The sequence below is a fragment of the Drosophila arizonae genome, chromosome 5 (genome assembly GCF_054131065.1).
Source record: "Drosophila arizonae isolate 15081-1271.41 chromosome 5, UAZ_ARI_1.0, whole genome shotgun sequence".
NCBI classification, from domain to species: domain Eukaryota; kingdom Metazoa; phylum Arthropoda; class Insecta; order Diptera; family Drosophilidae; genus Drosophila; species Drosophila arizonae.
The window spans coordinates 19,006,671-19,029,098 of record NC_142925.1 but is presented as its reverse complement, the minus strand read 5'-3'; the positions used below and the strand labels follow the sequence as shown (position 1 = coordinate 19,029,098).

Below are 22,428 nucleotides of genomic sequence, written 5' to 3'. Positions count from 1 at the left end.
ATTGAAAAAGATCTCAGGGTCCCCAAAGTTGGAGACGTAATGCAAAAGGCAGCTACTTGCAAGACTCGAAGGCCACCCAAACCCTTGGCGAGAAGACTTAAAAAAGCAGCCAGAAATAGAAGATTCAAGAAGTGCCATCCACACGACCTCCCTGCCAGGGTCCAATACAAAAAAAAAAAAAAAAAAAAAAAAAAAAAAAAAAAACGTATCAAGTAAAATTTAATGTGATTTACTTAAAAATTGTTATTGTATGTTGATGTTTTTGTAAATTGTTATTGAAATTTCTGTAGTGTTGTACTGTAAGTAATTGTGTCTTTATGTTCAACTTGTTAAGCTGCCAATTAGGTAGTAAAAAACCTGTTTAAATAAAATAATAAAAGAGAAAGGAAAATAAAAAAAAGATTATAAATATAGTATTATATTATTATTATTATTATTATTATTATTATTTTTTTTTTTTTTTTTTTTGTAAAAGTATATATTTTCAATCTTTCCTCAATTTAGTACTATTGAAATTTATTCTTCCATTTACTATTATGTATTTATAATTAAATGAAATATTTAACCATATATTATTTTTTGTTTTTTGCCAATGCTAAAATATTTATTACCTATTTGGTCTTCTTGAAAATTGATTAATTTCTTGTATTACCTTATTTATATCCATTTATTTAAAATCTGTGAAAAATATTAAACACAATAAGGAAATTAATTATCCTTAATTAACTGATAATAATGCAAATTAAAAACAAATAATCTTGAATTTCCGCAGAAATATTTTAGCCTAATTGCATAATCTTGAAGTGGCCGTGGCACCAGAGATTGCCGCGGCACACAGGTGAGCAGAGCTTACGCCCAGTTCTTGGGAAATTCGTGCGCTGTGCCTGCGACGAGCCCAAATGTTGAAATGAGTGTCCAGCCAAGGTGTCAAAGCCAAAGACAATAGAAACATGCACTGACACCAATACAAATACACACACTCACACACACACAGAGACAGAGCGAACTTCGTGGTCGGTCATCGTGCTGGTGCTTACGTCACAAATATGCGTAGGCGTCATCATCGTGCGACAGCGACGCACCCACTGCCCCGTCGTAGTTCAGTCAAGTCGGGACTCGTCGTCGTCGTCGTCGCTCATTGAAAGAGCAGAAGGGCCACTGCCGTCGTCAGTACGGCGCGATAATGTCTCCATGCCGTACACTAGATGCTTTCCCCAACCGTGGAGCGGTGTTTGCTCAATGAAATTCGTAACTTCGATTTTTTGTTGTTGACGTAGTCGCCGCTGTTGTTGCGGCCGTCGGCTGTGCACTGCGCCGGCGCCTCGCTGAATCATCTGTTGTTGTCGCCCTGTTGCCACACCGTCCGCCTGCCCTGGCCCAGCCAATGCATTTCGCTTGTGGTAGGACAGTTTACGAGCAGCTACTGGGAGCTGGGCTGGGCAGAAGGCTGCCTTCTGCTGCGGTATGGGAGACAACAGCGTTGCTCAGCTCGCTCAGCTGTTCGCTGCGTGTGTAGACTTCTCAGCACCACTGTAGAGTTTTGTGCAACAAATTGTGTATTGAAGCCGGCTTTTTGCTCGGCCCTCTCAACAAGGTTTTTGGTTAAAGAGTTGGAGTAGTGTTGGAAATAGTTGGGAAAAGAGAGATCTTTGAATTGATATATTGTATAATTTTCAATTACTAAAAATAATCAATTTATAATTATTAACTTTTCCATTATTAAAAATTTAATTTGAATTTTAATTATATATAAATATATTTATTATTGCAGATCTCATTTTATTAATTTTTTTTAGGTTTATATATATATTTTTTATTCTATTTATTTTACTTTTATTTTTAATATAATTTATTTATTTTAATTTTTCATATATTTAGCTTATTTTTTTTTTAAATTTAATTTTTAATAATTTTTGCATTTTTACAGATTTATTTTTATTTACATATTTATTTTATTTGTTTTTCATATATCTGTACTTTTTTTTAATTCTATTATATTTCAATTTAAATTCAATTTACAAACAAAAAACTCTACACAAAAATCACAAACGTCATGTGAAATTGTCCAAAAATATAAAGCAACCACAATAGCGCACATTCTCATTCAGATGGCGCGATGCTGGCTTAAACATCGCCCCGCAATTAAACTATATTATAATATTTGTGCTGGCTCGTAAAACGTAAAAGCCACAGACATTGTGACGACAACAGCGAACCGAGCAAAACCATCCATGGCCGGCACCTGCCCCAATGCCCATCCCATATGATGAATTCCAGATGAGGCACACACACACACACATACACGAAGAGAAAACAGCATCAGTATCGAATCGGAATCAGCCGCAGCAGCAGAGGCCGTCGATGACGATGATCCTTGCATAGTATAAGTACATAAGTATAACTATGAATTCTCTGCTCGTAGTTCTCCTTCATTCATATCGGCTCCATTCGGTGCTCTATCTAGGTGCCTTGCAATTCATGTGCTCTGTTTTGTATTGTTGTTGCACTTGTTGTTATTGCCGTATTATTTTTCCTTTTTACAACTATCTCAAATGTGTGGGCGTCATCAATTTTCGAAACTGCCAATTCGAAATAGGGGCTAAAAGCTAGGGGTAAAAATATGTTATTGCTTGTATAGCTTGAGCTAGAGAAAAGCTGCTTGGATGCGACAGTATTAGATGGATTAGATGAGATGGAATGAAGTTTATATAGAATTCAATTGTTAATTTATATATTTTATAGCTATCAAGAAAATGTTTATATAAAAAATTAAATTAAATTAAAATATACACCAAAGGTAATACTATTAAATTATAAATAATAAATATATATAATATAATATATATATATATATATATATATATATAATATATATAAAAAAAACAGAATGCAAATTTAAATAAATATATTAATATATCCTATATTTATTCATTTATACTATTATTATACTATTAAATTATAAATAAATATAAAAAAACACAGAATAACAATTTAAATAAATATATTCATATATCTTATATTTATTTATTTAAATGAATTTTATTTGTTTTTTTTTTAATGTTTATTTTTATTTATTTTTTTTTTGCATTTTTTAATAAATTATTTAAAAATTAAAATAAATTTTATGAATTGCCTACGCTATTAATTTGGAACTAATAAATCTATTACATTTTATATATCCTTCTTTTAATATTTAGTATTTTATTTACAATTTATATTAATGAATAAATAAATTTTTTTAATTCATAATATACATATAAATAATATGAAATTATATTCTTAGTTAATTCCGTTATTTTTCTTAAGCCAACTTCTTAGTCAGAGGTCTGAAATTCCTTGAAGTAATCATAGATAAACTAAGGTAAAGACTAGTTTCTACGTTTTATTAATGGGACTTTCCTTTATTATGTGGCCGCTCATCAAACTTTCTATACAAACTATACAAACTTTCTATAACCACACCAAATCAATTATCAAACTAAACCGCAATGTCTTCAACTGACTGTGGATACCAGGTAATGAAGAAGAAGAAGCTCAAAAATCCCTGCTGCTAATAGGAAAATCCTATTAACATTATGAACTAGCTAAACGCGAAAATTCGAACAAGTCGCTGCCCCTACGAGGGACATCTTATGGGAGATGCCGGCTCAATGGGCGCCGTTAGAGCGTAACGTACAAGTGCTTTCCGTCTCGCTCGCACGCTCGCTCGCTTATGCGCTCGCTCTCCTTCTTTCTCCCTCTCTCGCTGGGGCTCTCTCCTCGGTGTCTGTGTGCCTCTTCGTTTTCGCTCAGTTTGGCGAAAAACTCTACACATGACGCAGCGCACGGGCTGCTGGTTTGACGCGCCCTCGGCTCTGGCATCGGCTTCGGCTCTGCTTTCGGCTACAGCTTCAGCTTTGGCTTTGGCTTGAAAACAAGTGGTTGAGCGTGCGGCCTGCTCAGTATTGAGCGAACAAACGTAAATGTCGTTTCGTGCTCGTTGTCCGTCGACTGAGTAAACGCACAGGAAGCAGCAGCAGCAGCAGCAGCAACAGTAACAGCAGCAACAGCAGCAGCAACAACAGCAACAGCCAGAAGCAGTAGCAGACGCAGCAGCCAGCGGCCAGGACAAGTGAAATTCGAGGCACGGGCGGACACAAGCAACAGCAACAACGAGCAGCATTCGCCCGAAACGAATGCACAACGAACCTCGCACGACGACTACGACTAGAATCGACTCACACATACACCAACACACACACACACACATACACATCGACACTCACTCATATAGGGGCAAGTGGCGGCGTGTATGAACATCTATAAAGTGGAAATACGAAACGCCTTGAGGAGAGCAGCGTCGACGTCGCACTCCGTGACGGCAACAGCAGCAGCAGCAGCAGCAGCAGCAGCGGCGGCAGCAGCGGCAGCGACAGCGAACGCGTCAACCAAAAGGCAGACAAACAGGCAAAACCTGCTGAGACGATACGACGAGTCCTTGCTCGTCGGTTCATATGTGCGGAACATTGAAGAGATACACTAGAACAAGTTTTCACATCAAATAAGAAACTCCACACACTCACAACAACAACAAAATACCAAAGGAAATTAAATTAAAAACAAACAACAATAACAAAACAGCATCAAGCATAACAACAAGAAGCAATCAAGTGAAATTCGTGAAAAAATACAAGTTTTTAAAGTGCAAACTTATTTCCTCCCCCCTTACAAAAAATATACTAACAAATATTTCTAAAAAGTTTTCGAAAAATTTTCAAAAATAAACAAAACTACAGCAAAGCAAAACACGTGCAAGATCTGTGAAACAAATACAAAAATGAATAATAAAATAATTAAAGTATATAATATATATATGTATATATATATAAAACTAAAACAAAAGTGCCGCAGCTGAGCGCTAAGCAGAAAAGTGCTAACAAGTTCCTTCAACAAAATATATATATATAATATAAAATATATACACACGAATAATAACAAATATTGTTATAACTGTAACAGATATATACAACAAAACAAAACAAAACAAAAACAAAAATTATACACAATTCAAGTTTTCTTTGCATTTTTATTAAACAAACACACAAGATCTGAGAAACGAACGAAGATAAACCCAAGTGCCGTGCGTTCAGTTACTGTCTCCTTATATAGAGTAGGGCCAACGATTTGGCAAGCGAAAGATTAAGCAGGAAGCAGCCAACGGGAAGCTATAAACGCAGCGAGCGGTCAAAGCTGAGATTTTTAGGCAGCCGCAAGTTGACTTCCGTGCCAGCAGAGGCGTCGCGAGACAGGAGTAACGGTAGAGTACGCTATATTTTGCCGACGGCAGAGATTGAATACATACATATATTGATGTATATGTGTGCATTGCGTGTGTGCATATAATAATAGGCAGCAACTAGTGCTAGAGCCGTGTGTGTGTCGCCGTCACCGTCGCCGTCGTCGTCGTCGTCGTCGTCGTCGTCTGTCAGCAACTCCCTCGACAAAGGCCAACAAAGTTCAACAAACAACACGCCAGACACTTCAGTTGGACAAGTAGACAATTGATTATTGATTTTGTCTAAAGGCAACTTCAGAAACAATAGGAGGCGCGGAGAGCGCTGCAGCCAGTGTTGTGCAGTGTTAAGCGCTAAAGCGCGCAGTGTTGAGCAGCGAGCATGAAGACTTACAAGCGCTAAGCGGCCAACACACACAAGCACACACCCACACCCACAACAATCAAAGTAAATACTGCAAGTGAAGATAAGCAAAAGCAACAACAGCAGTCACTCTCACTCTCCCTCTCGCTCTAGCTCTTGCTACCCGCGCAGCACACCCTCTCTATCTTTCACACACTCGCACTCACACACACACAGCGCCAACATAAGCCGTCTAATTGAGAAAGTGCGCCAAAGCAACAAATCGAAAATGTTCTTCTCGCTCGTACAGACCTTGGTCTGCGTGCTGCTCATCAATGGCGGTCTCTATGCGCTGCATCTGAGCGGCAACAGCGAGAAGCAGACGCCAGGCGCTGGCTCCAGTTCGGGCTCGGGATCGGGCTCGAGCTCGGGCTCCAGCTTGCCGCTGAGCGGCGCTGGACATGTGAGCGCCGGCGGCGCTTGGCAGCCGCAGTCGCAGCAGCAACTGCATCAGCATGCGGGCGGCGGAGCGCCCCCTGGCGGCGGGCTAGGCCATGGGCATGGCCATCGCTCGGCCGCGGCGGCGGCATTCGATGCGACCACGGGCCGTTTGAACAAAGAAATAGCGGACATGGCGCAGCTGGAGCGCGAGCGCCTCATGCTGCTCGGCCTGGCCAAGCAGACGGCCGAGAGTCCGGACACGCCCGCCGGCCACCATGGCCGGCCCATCATAGCCGGACGCGTCAAGATGCAGCCCAGCGAGGAATTGGACGTGAGCGACTACTCCGCGCTGATGCAGCAGGCGGCGCGCGATCTCATGTTTGGCAGCGTCCAAAAGCAGCCGCCGCCTCCAATGGCCACCGACATGGATTACGAGCAGCTGCGCGAGCTGGGCCGACGGCCAGTCAAGTATGACTATGGACGCGTTATGCAGCCATCGGAGCATGAGCTGGACGGCGACACGCTCTATGAGCCGCTGCACGGCTTTGGGGACTTTGATGACTTCTCGGAGCTGGAGCCGAACGGCGATGAGCCGCATGTGGGCGAGGATGAGCTGCTGCGCGAGCTGGATACCTATCAGTATCATGGCCTCGAGGAGGAGCCCTCCGCGCTGCTGGACAATCCGTATCGGCTGCAGGAGCAGCTCGAGTTCGGTGCGCCCGACACACTGCAATCGCTGCTCGAGCAGCAGGAACTGCAGCGCGATGCGCCGGCCAAGTCCAGCAACCAGAAGACGCACTCCAACAGCAACTACAACATACGCATGCAGCAGAAGTGGGCCAGGAAGCGGGCCCAGCTGCCCAGGCAGCAGCAGCAGCAGCAACAGCAGCAGCAGCACCAGCAGCCAGCGCTCCAGCGCAACATCTTCGGGCAGCACTTCAAGCAGCAGCGCGGCAAACTGGCCCTGGCCAACTCGGAGGCCACAGCCAGCAAGCACCTGAAGGCAGCCACGCGTTCCGGCAGCTCCAGCAGCAGCGTCGCCAACGTGGAAAAGTCTACGCAGAACGAGAACGGCGACGCAGCGAAGAAGCAACTGCACGAATCGTCGGCAGCAACTGCTGCTGATGCACAGCAGCAACAGAAGCAGCAGCAGCAGTCGCCGTCATCATCATCATCATCATCGTCGGCATCCTCATCGCAGCAGGAGCAAAACAAGAAAGAATCGGATCCATCGCTGTTGCTTCCCAATCATAAGCGATCTGGCAACGCTGCCAGCGCTGGACTATCTGGCTATACGTCGCCCCCAGTTTCCCACAGCATTGCGAGTCAATTGATGCTGCGCACGGCGCGCGGCCAACGGCAATACGATGTGCCACAAATCGGTGAGTACAACAGTTTATTATTGGAATAGATTATAAGGATATACAAATGGGGAACCAAATGAAAATTCGGATGTCCAAATAGTGAATGAATAATTTATTGATTGGATATATTAGACTTTTAAGAATTTGAAAAGGATTTTATATATCAGCATGTTTTTTGCTTGAATTTTAAAGTTCCAAAAAGGCCGTTTTATTATATCGAAATGAATGATTTATGTTTGATATAGATGTATTTAATTTGGCTTGAGGAAAAAACTGATAGAGCTCTAGATCCTGTACCATAAAAAAACTTGCACTTTCCTACTAAAGTAAAGTTACTCATGTCTCTCGGAAATATGAATATGGGAAATAAATGTATAGAATTAGATTATAAAAAAAGAATTACGCCAATCATTATATCAATTTGCCAACTTTTATAAAATCGCATTTAAATAATTGGATTTAAACTCCGTTTTAAAGTACCACATATTATTGAAAGAGGGAGAATGAGAGAAAAAAATAAAGGAAGAAAATATAATACAGCAACAGAATCAAAAACATAAAAGATTTTCCACACTTCTTACTTCAGTTATTTGATTTGTATTTCAAAAGAAGTAATCGGAATCATTATTGCTATTATAGAGCATAATAAAGGATTAGGCACCCATTTTATTTCTTCATAGAGTCTATCTATCAGAAAATTGGAATAATGAGAAATACATTCAAGCTGAGTTTAGGTATTATAGGTTTTATTTAGGTAAGAGCACTATCGTATGTTCCTTTTATAGATACAAACTCAAGCTGTTTATGATATCTAATAAAGTCCTATCACATGGTATAGCTTATATATATAATTATCATTTGTTCATCTACATGCGACCGATTTCAATAATTAATTGAAGCACTAATATTGTTATTTTGAAAGACTTCATTTACATTCCCATCGTCTGGCAACTTTATTTATAGAAAATCAATTTGAACAGCTATAAATACTTCGAATTATAATGTTTGTTTAATAATCTAGGCAATATGCATATATGGCTAAATGGATTATAAAAATCATACATGTACATACATGCATAGATCACTCTCGTTAGGCGCTAATAACATTTGTATTTGTCCTAGAAGCTCATTCCCTAATTTATCATTATCTCCACCTCCTCCTCCTCCTCCTCCTCCTCCTCCTAAAATTTGTCATGCTCTTGAGAGCGGAATATACATGGTATAGCTAATTTTATACGTCGCCTGCCAGGTTGGGTCTCCATTTATTGTGAGGGCAGTCGCGCTTAGCCCTTGGCGTGTTTACGTATTTCGGTTACTTCACTTGATTCAGTTATTAGTTTTTATGACTTATTTTTATTTTGGGTCGCGACCAGCCCAAGGGCGGTCGCTAATTGTTCCATTGGTTCGCTTTTTTCTATTTCTACTTCAACATTTATGTGGTTCCCTTTATTATTCGTTTTATTCATATTGGCATAGAGCAAAGTTGGTTTCTATGTATATATGTATGTATGTTTATCTATGTATGTCTAGTTGGGACAGGCCCACGGAATTAGTGTGGGGCGCTTGCATAATTCATAGTTCAAAGACTTCCAGCGACAACAATAACAACTGCAGTGCCTTAGCGGCTTTTCGAATTTAATCCTTTTAGTCGGGCCAAGTTGGCTAGTTGGCCAAGCTCGCCATGCTCTTCGGGCCGTCATCAATCAAGGATCAGCTATCATTTAATAGATTGTCACTAAATCATTTGTCAACAAACTGGTCGGCGTGCACGGACAAAGTTTTTCGGATCGAAACGCGAATACCTACACCCATACATGTATAGATATCTATAGATATATAGAAATATATGTGTGTGTGTATGTATATGTATTTTGTGAATGTTCGCATTTAATTGGCAGCTATATTTGGAAGTTTTCAACTTTCTGGCCATTGCATTTTAGCAAATTAGTCGCATTGTCTGTCAGCAGTTTTCCACGAATTTTCATTGCCGCACACAGCTCAGTTCAGTGGCATTTTTCAACGGTCTGGCAACTTCGCTGGCAACTTGGCTGGCGGCTTTTGGGCTAAATTACTTTACACCAACTTTTGATGGTCGCCATGAATACTGAATGGACTTGGAATTAGAACTGCTAAGTGGAGCTGGAACTGGAACTGGAACTTGTACTGGTACTGGTAATGTTACTGGGAACTGAGTAAAACTGGTTTGCGTTATCGTTAGCGCATTGTAATCAATTTTAATTTTTAATTAACACTTTCAAGTTTAATGACATAATTTTTACGGCCATGAGCTAAATGCCACGCCATCGGGACAGACAGAAGAGGCGTGCGTGAGGGCGTATTAGGGGGCTTATTAAAATGTCGAGAATTAGGAAAATCTTTGTTGTTATGGCTGGCGGGCCAAGCGATGTATTCATAATGAACAGTTGAGCCATTTCGCTAAGCTAATTGAACTTCGAACTCTTAAAACTAGAATCTTGACAGACACAATTTGATTTTTGCCAGAGACTGAAAGTGATTTATGAAAATTGCGTCAAATTAATTGGAAATAGAAGAGTGAGTGGGAGAACTTTTAGTGGAGGTTTAATGTCTATAAGGAGGTAAATGAAAAATGAATTGCTTAGGTATTTACTTGTTTTAATATCTAAATATTACAAGGATTTAAAATTTTTAAATTTATTCTCACATCATTGCTTAATTTAATTAAAATTAATATCTGTTATTAGAAAAAATAATAATAATATATGAATGTAATTAATATAAAACCTTTTTTTTTTCTTTTTCAATATAATTGTTTATCAGTTTTTTAATACAATTTTTCAATTTTAATAATATTTGTAGCTGTGCTTCTTAGATATAAATATATCAAGATAAGTAAATAACTAGTAGTCAATTTTTAATTGGGTTAATTTTTTTATTTATTATAAAATAAATATCTTCGCTTCTTTAATAAGCAATTATTATTATTTATACATTTTTTATTTTCCCTGTTTATTTCTTAAATTTTCGTGAATTATAAATTAATAACATTGACTGCACGCTTTTAATATATTAATATTAATATATATTTATATGTTAATACATATCGATACATTTATTGAGTTGAAATATTATTGTTTTCGTTGTTATTTCTTTAATATATATCCCAATTAAATGTATCTTTGCTGTTCACTTAAAGCAATTCAAATGCAAAAATACTCAAAGTCTATAAGCCAATCAATTTAGCTTGAAACTGTTATAAGCCCACTTTCCCACTCACTCTCACTCGCTCTCTCTCTCTCTCACTCTCACTCGCTCTCTCTTCCATTTGCTCTCTCCCTCTCCATTTTATTCTGCAAACATTCTGTGTAATATCCGCTCACATCGATATAAGGAAAATTGCTGTAAACTTATTTAAATGGATTTTCCGCTCGTCAAAAGAAAATTTTGGTTCGTTATGGTAAAACACAAAATTCAATAAGACAATCAATGAATTTTCATTTGATGCGCATGTTTGCGCAATATCTGCTGTTGTTGTTGTTGTTGCTGTTGTTGTTGCCAATTGTCACTGGCGCTTTTCGTTGGAAATTTTCTAGTGTGTTTACGCACAACGCAGAGAAAAACCTTGAGAGCGCACAGCCCCAGTCCGGCCCACATTTCCAACGGACTTTTGCTTATTTCAATAAATATATGTACATATATAGATTTTAATATATGTGTGTGTGTGTGTCGAGCAACATGTGTGCGCTGCCCCATTGACGATGCAATAACGTCATCAACTGTCATCGAGCATTGAATTGTCGCTTTTGTTGTTGTTCGTTCACACTTTGCCGTAGTTGGGAAAATTACAATTGTTATTTCAAGTGTTTACATTGAAATTGATCACACACACACACACACACATTTATAGAGCCACCCACACACTCACACACACACATGCACAGCGCGTCATTTGCCTGGCCACAGAGCCGCACGCCGTTGCAGGAGTCCTGCTGCTTGCGTGTGTCCTGTGCTGACCATACTCTACGGGCATCTCCCTCTCGCTCTCCCTCTCTCTCACTTTTGTTATCTATCGGTCGTTCTCTGTGGGAAAATGCTCGCTGGCAGCTTCCTCATTGCCGCATTAACCTTTTCCATGGAAAAATGTGCGGCATTTATGTGATGGTCGCGTTTTTATATCATTACACCACTTATATACTTTCACATGATCCTTGATGTGTAAGCGTGAGTATGTGTGTGCGTGTGTGTGTGTGCAATGTGTGTTTTTCCCACTAATTTAGTAACAACACCCCAGGGGGTGCCTGCTGACGACCATCAGCCGTAGCCGTTACCGCCTTCGCCTTCGCCTTTGGCACTGCCTCCGTCTCCGTCACCGTCACCGTCTCCGTCGCCTTTGCCTTTGCCGTCTCCGGCGGACATGCCACAGACACAACACTCATTTATATGGTCGCTGTTTGACATGTCCTTGCTGTGCGGGCAGCGTGCGCACGCCTTTGGTTTTCACTTTTGTTGATTTAATTTGTAATTCGAGTAACAACTCCGAGTGGCCACTGCCCGCACACTCACACACACACACACACACACACACACGCATTCACATTCACATTTTCACATCTGGGGCACAGCGGACGCGCCTTCTTCAACTGTTCAAAGCGCTGTTAAATATTACGCAAATTAGTTGGAAACGTTATTAGAGTCCCCTCTTTCCCTCTCACTCACTCACTCTCACACTCACTCTCCTACTGTGCGTGTGTGTGTGTGTGTCTTTAGGGTGGGCTACGTCAGCGGTGTCCTGTCATGTGCGTGGGCTGCTGCAGCCGCGCTGTCTGCGTCTATGGAAAATTTCTCAAGTCGAGCCCAGCAAAGGCGACGACAGGCTGTCTGTTGGCTGCAGGCCTTCTGATTGGGATAGGTTGTGTGCCCCTCCCTCTCCCTTGCTCTCTCTCCCACTCACTCTCTCTCTCTCTCTGGGTGCGTGTGTGTGCATTGGTGTGTACCTGAACTTCTCAATAATCGGACATTGAAATGCAGAGGCGGCAATTTGATGCGCCTCACTCGCTTTAGAAGATCAGACAAGTCTTTGATTTTCAATCACATGCAATGAGACAGCAGAAGATGTAAGCTGCTTTATTTAAGCACCTTAGACAAGCGACTTATATAATATGTGATTTATATTTTTGGCCAAATCAAAATGTATAAATATAAATAAATGTTCAATATATATTCCAGAAATAAGCTCTTCAATTGCTTAACTTGAACAGCAAGAAATTTCGATTTGGCTTCAATTTAAGTTATTTTATTCAGCTTTCAGTCTAAGTTTAGAAGTATTAGGCAAAAGTAACTGAAAGTATTAAAGAAATAATTGGATTTAAAGTTGAGATTAGCTTAGTTATATTATTATTTATTTCTTTATTATTATTATATGTTTTTATTATTATTATTTTTATTCTTTTTTTATATAATCATGAGAAACTATACATCAATTGCATAGATACCTTTAACAAATGATTTTTACACTTTAAGTCAAATTAAATTAATATATGCAAGCTTATCTCTGTACAGTCAATTACCAATTATAATAAAAAATATATAAACAAATTAAATATTTGAACTATCTTGCTTCATACTTATATTATAATTTCGATACTTATTAAATAATCAATTCAGTATATATAATATCATATACGATATTTATTATATTATTGATAAATTGACAACAAAATATCAAGTAATACTTGCAGCTTGCCCTAGCTAATAAACCATATTACTTGCGCTCATGCCATAAATATAAATTATAAAAAAAAATTCAAAAAGCTTTAATAAAAAAAAAAATAGAAAAAAGTAATCAAAATAAATATAAAAAAAATGTACATTACATAAATAAAATGTAGATCTGTAATGCAACTGAGCTCAACAATATAATTCAACAAAAAGTACTCCATATATTTATTTACATATAAGTATATAAATATACATACTTATATTCCATAGTTAGGCTATTGCTTGACATTTTATTTTAGGGTCTGTCCTTAGCTGTTCCGTGACCTACAAAAATGTATATTCTATTTTATTTTATTTCTTTTATTGTTGCCTAATTTCAATACATGTTCAGGGCACAAGGCTTGTTGTGTGTGCGCTGACCACAATAAGGGACACATTTGACATTTGCTCAGTAGTTTTTGTTGTCGTTGTTGTTGTTGGTGTTGTTGTTGCTTTTGCCTTGCAAGGCCGCATTGCTCGCAGTTGACAAAATGTTAGTTTCTTGGCCATTGTTTGCGTCTCTCTGTGTGTGTGTGTGTGTGTGTGTGCTTGTCTGTCTAGTGTCCTGCCCCACTGACAGGCATGTCCTAACAACTTTTTGCCTTGTGGCAGTCGCAGCTAATTAGCCGCAACTCAATTTGCATAAGCAAATGCGGGGCGTTTGCATTTGGGCGAAACTAAATGAACTGTAAGCGACGGCATCGCCCACGTCACACGCCCCAAAGTACACGTGTGTGCGTGTGAGGGTGCGTGTATGCGACGGGATGCTAAGCGCTAGGCGAGCAAATTCGTTAATGAACAAGTGAAAAGTGTAAGTGATAGGTATAGGTGGACCGAGAGATACCCTGTAAGCCAGAAATTCTTTCGATCTGGGAGCTAGTTGAGTGTTGGGTACAGAGCCTTACATACATATATATCAGTTTTATATCATATCTTAGCATAAAGAAAATTCACAAAACTTAATATAGTATTAATAATATTATTAAATCGATATTCGTGGCATTCCCTATTCTTAATATATTGTATTTTTATTGAAAATGTCTGCTTCAATGCACTCTTTGCTGCAGCTTATTTTTACAATTTGATAGGGTATTCCCTCCTGTTTTTCATTATTTTTGGTATGCCTTTCCTTTTCCTTTTTTTATGTTTTCTTTGACAGAAAATTAGCCTTTCGAGTCAACGCAGCGCCAAAAATAAACAGACGACATTCACAAATTAGGCTGAGGGTACATTCAGTCATGCACACACACACACACACACACGCGCACACACGCGCACACACTTGCACACAAATCAATAAACAATGACATCATCAGAATGGCAGCATCCGCCTGACAGATTTTAAAACATCCACACAGGCGCCCGGCCACTTGCATATATAATTATGGCCCCGACGACGACGACGACGGCGACGGCGACAGCGAAGCCGAGAGAAAATATTTACATTAGCGTAAGCACAAGACGAAGCGGCAGCCGAGGCGGGCCGGCGGAGCAAACCATTGAGCAGGCCAATTGTAGGAGAGAATGAGTCTGTGTATGTGTGTGTGAGTATGAGTGTGAGTATTGGTGTGCCATTCAGCCAGTTTGACGACAGCAGCAGCAGCAGCCCAAAACGGGCTACCAGTTTTTTTTTCCAACTGCTGCTTTCTGCTTTTTTTCTGTTGGCCAACGCTTGCGTCACAGAGCGAGAGCCAAAAGCGTCTAGGAAAACGAGTGATATATACTAAAGTGGCAGATGAGCTCGTTATGCATGTATGTGTGCGTGTGTGTGTGTGTGTGGAATTGCTTGCTTTTAATGTGCGAGACTGGGATTTGCTGTTGTTGTTAAAGGATTGCAAAAGTTGATAAAACAAATGAATGAGGCAGAAACACACACACACACACACACACACACACACATCTTCAGATGAGGCAGACACAAATTGTGCTTATGATCAAGTCAATTAAGTAGGCTATAAATGGCCAGCAAATGAGTGTGCGTGTGTGTGTACGTGTATAATAAGACCCAAAAGACCGACAAGCATATATTTATATACATGTATTAGTGGAAAGTGGATATATGGAGCGAGTCGGCACTTAGTCATCCAAAAACTCAGCGCAAATAAATGCTGCTGAGTAATTGTGTGTGTGTGTGTGTGTGTGTGTGTATGAGTAAGCGTCGCTTTCGTTCTCACTCTCTCTCTCTCTCTTTTACTTTAGTTGTGTGTGTGCGCTGGAATTTTTTAGTCAATGAAGCGTCAAGGACTTTTGCTTATGATATATTTGCTAGAGATCCACACAAGTAACGAGGCGACCACCTCAAAAGATGATGCAATGCGAGGTGGGCAACAACAGCAGCAACGCGAGTAAGAAGAAGAACACGTAGCATACTTTTAGGCCACAGACGTGTGAGACTGTGTGTGAGACAGTGTGTGTGTCTGTGTGTGTGTGTAGTTGGCAGAGCGTCGTGCCTAATGAGTTGCGAGCTGACGCGGAATTTATGAATGAACTGCCTGAAAACAGAGATAGCATGCATACGCGTATTGTAGCAAACGAACAGAGACAGGAAATCGAGAGAGATAGAGAGAGACCGAGAGCGAGTTCAAGTCACTTCATCATTGCCCACACCCACTTTTGGTTAGTCAGCGTCTCTTAGTGGCATTGTTTTAGCTCAAAGTGCGCGTAAAATTAGCTAAGTAGCATGAATTTTGCATATATTTCGCTAAGCAAATATTATACAACACCAACAACAACAGCCACAATGAGTTACATAAATAATGGGTTATTTATTGGACAAGTGTTCGTTCGCCTCTGGTAATTGGCATGCAAAATAAGCTGTAAACCGTCTGACTTATGCCCTGATAAATGACCTGTCCCCGAGCAGAGTCTAGTGCCCACTAATTTAGCCGGGTCCAGGCTTAATTCGACTTCCGTTAGGCAAAAAGGTTTCAATGCGAACTGACATTTTGAGCCAGACTAGAGAAGCAATTTAAAATTAAATCCTAATTCGAATCGAGAATTTCACTTTAATATCAGGAGAATTTTATCAGAAGCTAATTTCTATGCTTCTGCATTGCTTCTTCATCTTAATTGTCTGATAAATTTTTGATTGCCATCGTTTGATTGCATAGCAAATATGCTCAATTTGATAAATAATTTATGCATATATATTTATGCACACTAAATTAGATTCAATGACGAATTTTGTGCTCACAATATGCGGAAAATATTCCAGCTTTATTTAAAAATTATTTTTGCTTGAATTGATTGCCTTTTTCTCGGAAAATTTCAGCCGAGAAAATTGTTTGACTTTTACATACATCGGCTAATAAATTCCATTAGACTGGAGATTTGTTGGCATTAAAGTTGTTTTTCATATTTGATGCGGATTTTGAAACAGTTTTGTCGCTCGAGCCAAAGTTCAGGCTCTTCGATAAATTACGTTTGCTCTGCAGTTAATCACAATTAGGATTTTCTGATTTACGTTTTTTACAAGAGTGAAAGCCATTTGGAAATTAGTTTCATGATCTTTGGCGGCCATTAATTATATAATTGGGTCATCGCGTGCTGGGGAGCTTACAATTCCATTTAATTAAATGCATTCATTTGCAGTGTGCAGCCCTGATTTAATTGAGCCGCACAATACACGTATTTAATATGTTTCCTTTTATCACGTCTATATTGGAACACGTGTCGCCCCACAAAGACAAACGCAAACACAGGACACAGAACACAAAACACAGAACACAAATAGAACAAATGACAAATAATGAGAGCAAACAACAAATATATAAACAACATAAAGAACAACTTTGCGTAGGCGTCCACGCGTCAAAACTCCAATTTACGGCGCGGCTTCGGGTCCTTCGTACGAACACAAAGAAATGTATTACAAATACATTTATGATTTTTATTTACGCTTTTAATAAACAGCGCAATGTGTCTGTGTCTGTGTCTGTGGCTCTGTCTGCGTCGTAAGGGAATACATAAAATTCACATTTCAAATGAAATACAAATTTTCCGCTGAAATTGGCGCCATCGCCGAAATGGATTAAAAACGAAAATATAAATTTTTAAAACATAAATATAAAAATAAAAAAATTTTAATTTGGTTAAAGAAGACTTAATTTTTATTTTTTCTTTAACTTTTATTTTTTAGTTTTATTTTTATTTTGTTATATTTTTTATTTTATATTTATTTATCAATCTTTTTATTTTCATTTTTTTGAATTGGTCTTTATTAGTTTTATTTTTATTTTATTATATTTTTTAATTTTTTATTTTATTTATTAATTTTTTTCATGGTAACTTTAGAAATTTTTTGCATATAAAGGTATAAAAAAAATATGAGTTCATATATATAATTATGTTCAATATTTACAAATACTTCTTCAAATATTATTTGTGGACCCTCTTCAATTATTAAACCCGAAATTTTGCTCTCTAGCCATCGGCTGAAATAAATTAAAAATTATTTTAGCTTTCAACAGGCGGAATAGCCTACTTTGTCTTGATGGCAATTCTGAATAAGGAGCATATCCATTATAGAGTATAAATCCACAGCGCAGTTGTGGTTGTCCTTGAACCTGCTGGCTAGCTATATATAACAAAAATCATGCAAAGGAAAGTACAAGTATCCGAAAAGGAAAAAAACGAATATATATATATGTATATATATTTATTGGTTGGCCCCAAAACTGTTTCATGGATAAAAATCTAGGCGCTGACAGCGCTCAAGTGTGCACACACAAATGGCATATTGTTTTTTTTTTTCGCTTTTTTTTTTTTTTGGGTGGGTTTTGGTGCGGAGTGCTGAGAGGGCAAGCTTTGTGCGTCATGTGCTATGAAAATCAAACGCAATAAAAATCATAGACATAGTTATATGGTGTATATATGTGCATACATATGTACCTCTGTGCACTTGTATTGGCTGTAGCGGCTCAATGCCAACGGATGCGATGAGCGGAAGTCAAAACTGGAGCAGGCAAACGAGGCATGTTAGATGTGTATATTTTTAGCAAGCACTGTGGCTGAGTGCAGAGCCATGCTAATGCAAATTATAGCCTATTTAAGCTGACAGCATATAAGAAGAGAAAGAAAGAAAGAGAAACAGATAGAAAGAGATGGAGAGAGAGAGGGAGAGAGAGAGAGAGAGAGAAGGAGTGAAACTAAAGCCTACTTTACGGCTCGCACACTTGAGCTTGTCGCACACAGAAACTAACATGCAAAGTGCATTGAAGTGGCCGTCTCACAGAGTTTGCACAAGTGGACGACTGGGCAACAAGAAGGGGTTGAGTTGGAGCTGGGAGCGGAGAGTGGGTGTGGGAGTGGGAGAGCGAGTGCCAGTGGATCCCTGTAGCTGTCTACTTAAAGGCTTCCGCCTGAAACTTGCACTCGCTCTCGCAGCAGCCATGCATAATGAGGCTAACACGCGCCTAGCTGCATGCATAATTTAGCAGAAACAGACAAAAAAAAAACAAAAATAACAAAAAACAGAAAATCTAGAAGGAATACAACAACAAAATTGAGAAAAAATAACTGTAGCATAGCGCTTGTACGGCGGTTGTGCTTTTCTTACGTCCGCTCACGCTCTGCTGACCTTTTGCGCCCAGCTGGAGAGAAAGAGCGAGTGGCCTCGCCCACTTTTCTGTAGAGTCATGCTCGCTGCTGCGGCAATATGCAAATGGTTTGGGTCCGCTTACAAAAGTGTGCAATATTTATACTCACTCACTTAAATTTTAATTTAAAAGCAATTTACATACTTGAATTATATGCTCAACAAAATAAGCAACAAAACAAAAAGCCCTCTCAACCCTTCGAGTCATTTGCAGAGCCAAATTATTTGCAACTTTTTAACAACTCTAGACCATTTCGCTCTCTCTCTCTCTCTCTCTCTCTCTCTCTCTCTCTCTATGCCTCTCTCTGTCTACTATGTAAAATGCGTATGCGTTGGTCTCTTGGCCATTGACCAGCATTCAATCAATCATCGCTTTTTTCTGGTATCATTTTACCTGGCGTCTATCCCCTTGTGGTTGTTGTGGAGCGTGGGTGTTCAGTTTTTGTTGTCGGCCCTTGGACGGTTTGATATAGATATAGTAATACCACTGCGTAGGCGTTTCATTAAAAAGTTCAACTCAAAAAAAGAGGATTATTTTCGGCTGTTAAAATTGAAACGCAACACTTGTGGTGGAAAAATAAAAAAATTGTTGAGCAATTAAAAAATAAACATTGAGATAAAAGCGAATTAAATATGTAACAAAATATGTAAAATTATTGTTTGTTGAAAATTAATTCAGATTTCCCAGAATATAAAAAAGAGGAATAAATAAATTAATCACTTGACTATAAAAATGTTTGCTTTATTAACTGTATTTATAATTTAACAAACATATATTTTTAATTGTAACAAAATATATAAATTTCAATAATGGCAAGCCTGCTTGAGCTTGTGGTTAGCCCGTTGAAGTGGAATCAGTCAGTGGTTAGTATTATAAAAATACCAAATGAAAATACTAGAGAATATGTGCTCGTTGGCAGTCGCAGCTTTGCCAACACTTGTTGCCTGAAGCTGGCCGAAGAAGCCGCAAGCCTTCAGCAAACAGACAGCCACACCTAACCAGTCAAGCAAACGAACGAGCTAAGCTTCGAGGTGCCTAAACAAACAGTGCATGCACACACACACACACAGGTACACATAACATGACACGTTCTGTGACCACAAGACAATATTGAGACTATTTGCAGCGTAGGTAGTGTCAGCTGCTTCGGCGCAGTTATCTGGCTAATGCAGTAACAAAGCCAGCTACAGAAGAAGGGAAACAACACAAAATTACGCATACGCCACAGTGGTTCCAATCAAGCCAAGCCGCCAACGAAGCGAACAAATTAAATTGACCTTTTGAGCAATTGGCGCTCTCACTCGCTCTCGCAGCACCAATCGAAATCCAGCCTTGCAGCAACGGCAAGAAATTGTAAGCTGTCTTTTTTGAAAATACCCAGTGAACAAACAATCGGCCACAAGGGGGAGTTTATGCTAGTGTTTAAGTAGGAGAATTGTAATAATGTTGGGAATAGACTTGGAGAAAAAGGCCAATCGCAATTAGAGATGGCGCATAAGTAAGCGATAGTGCGTGTAGTTATTCACAAGCAGTCGATAGTAGTGATAGTTGCTTTATAATCATCGATCCTTGCGATGCTCATTTCGTAATCGATAAATATAAAGTACTCATTTAAAAACCATCGGCTGTGGCGATAGTTACTTAAGAAATATCGATAACCGACGGTAGGACATTTATGAGTAGTCGAGAAAAAGCTAAAAAAGAGCCGCCATAACAATTATAATAATTAAATATTCTTTTGGTATACATTCTAATCATTTATCTATAAACACTTCGTGCAGGGTATGCCATTAGCTTCAGATAATTTTCCTTTATCTGTTGCTGTTGTACACTAACGAGCTGAACATGTACTGACTGGCCATGCCACTGAAATGCTGTAAAACCAATTTGACGCGATAGGTGAACCAACAGGCGAAAGGCAGGTGAAACCACAGCCGACGAGACGCGTCGCCATGCCACATGCTACATACATACATGCGTTCCACGCTGCTTCGACTTAATGCTGGGCAAATAAATGTCAGTCAGACGTTGATTTTGTCGCTGTCCTTCCTAGACTTATCCTTGTCGCTGGCGGTGCGTTGGTGTTTTAGTTGAAATTGACAGCTGGTTTTGCAATTAAATAAGATTTATGTCGCTGCAGCTGCCGAGCCGATCTGATCCCGATACGTCTTAGTGCCCCTATACATAATATTATATATATGTATGTGTGTATGTACGTGTGTGTGTATGGGGCTTACCTTGGCTGCCCTTCGTTCCTGCATTAATATGCCAGCAGCTGCCAGCAAATGACCTTAGCTGTCAATTGTGCGTATGCGTAATGTCTACCTGTTTCTTTAAGTCTCATCTTCTTTCTTTACTTTTTTTTTTTTTTTTTTTGGATGTCAAATTGCTATTGTATAAGATATATTATGGTTAAGCATCCATCAATACCGTTGCTAATGCTTCTCTTTATTTTCCTTCTTTTTTCTTTGCAGGTGAGTTTTCTTTTCGTCATGCGCTTGTGTTATTTTTAGCTAAGTATACCGATGCAATCAGGTGCGTAATTTTAATTAAAAAAATGTTTTGCTTGCCTGCTGGCAGGTGAAAATTGAAGGCTATTTAAGAGACAAAATAATACTTACATACTTATAGATCCGCTTGATAAATGAGACCATTTCTCCATTTACCTTGCCATTAGCAACGCTCACTTAAAGTAGTACGAAGTCATTTAATTTTAGCTTGTCTTCTCATTAAATTTTAATTATTTCCGTCTTTAAATTCTCATTAGAAGAGCAGCCCGTGGGAAGGCTTTAAAGTCATATATAACATTTATGCCTCGGCTAATGGCACAGCCAATGGCTGCAACAGCTTATCTAGGGGACTGGTCAGACAAGTGGCTGCATGTGTGTCTCTCTCGGTGTGTGTGTGTGTGTGTGAGTGTGTGTGTGTGCGTCTGACCACCTTGTGGAGACTGAGGCTACTGGGCACCTGGGTTGCCAGGTGATGTACATGATAGCAACAGTCGCACATAGCTGCGAATTTCTCTGGGTACATAGCAACTTATCGCTTGGCTTGGGCCTGCTGCTGTTGTTGTTGTTGTTGCTGTTGTTGTTGTGTGTGTATATATTTAGCGCCAGAACGCCTAGAGCTATACAACATTATCTACACGACTTACGCAAACAGACAGGCAGCGGGCAACACAGTCTGGGCAGTCAGTTGGAGTGAGAGAGAGAGAGAGAGAGAGAGGGAGAGAAATGAATATGCGACAAGCGTTAAGGCTGGCTGGTTTCGGTCTTTAACCTGCTGCTTGCTGGCTAAGTGAAAGTATCCACTAAAGCAACTGGCATGGAATTATGCGTACACACACACACCCACACAGACACATACACACACACACACACAGCACACGTCCGGCACGTAATGAGGTCATAGAAATGGGTGTGCGGTCTTGCTTGGCCCACGCCCCGTTTCAGTTTGTGCTGCTGGAAGCTTTTTACATAATTCAATTTACGCGCATTTTTGTCAAATTGTAATTGATGGCCTGCACGAGTAGTCGTGCTTTATTCGACTGGCGTCACTTCAGGGTTTCGGGGCATTGCCATTTCGGCTGCACACTGCATTGCATAATAATTGAGCTGGATATACTCCTATCAGTCTCCATCACTCTCGCTGGCAATTGTTTTCTAATCAAAAAAC

At 39.4% G+C, this 22,428-nt stretch overlaps 1 protein-coding gene across 1 annotated transcript in view; it reads left to right on the top strand.

Annotated features, from left to right (window-relative positions):
* Positions 1–3,930: 3,930 nt before the first annotated feature.
* jeb (low-density lipoprotein receptor domain-containing jelly belly protein) overlaps positions 3,931–22,428 on the top strand; it is a 41,781-nt gene continuing 23,283 nt past the window's right edge. The window contains exon 1 of the mRNA XM_089469552.1: positions 3,931–7,438. Coding sequence (XP_089325678.1) covers positions 5,905–7,438 — 1,534 coding nt within the window. The 5' untranslated portion in view covers positions 3,931–5,904. The remainder of the gene's footprint in view (positions 7,439–22,428) is intronic.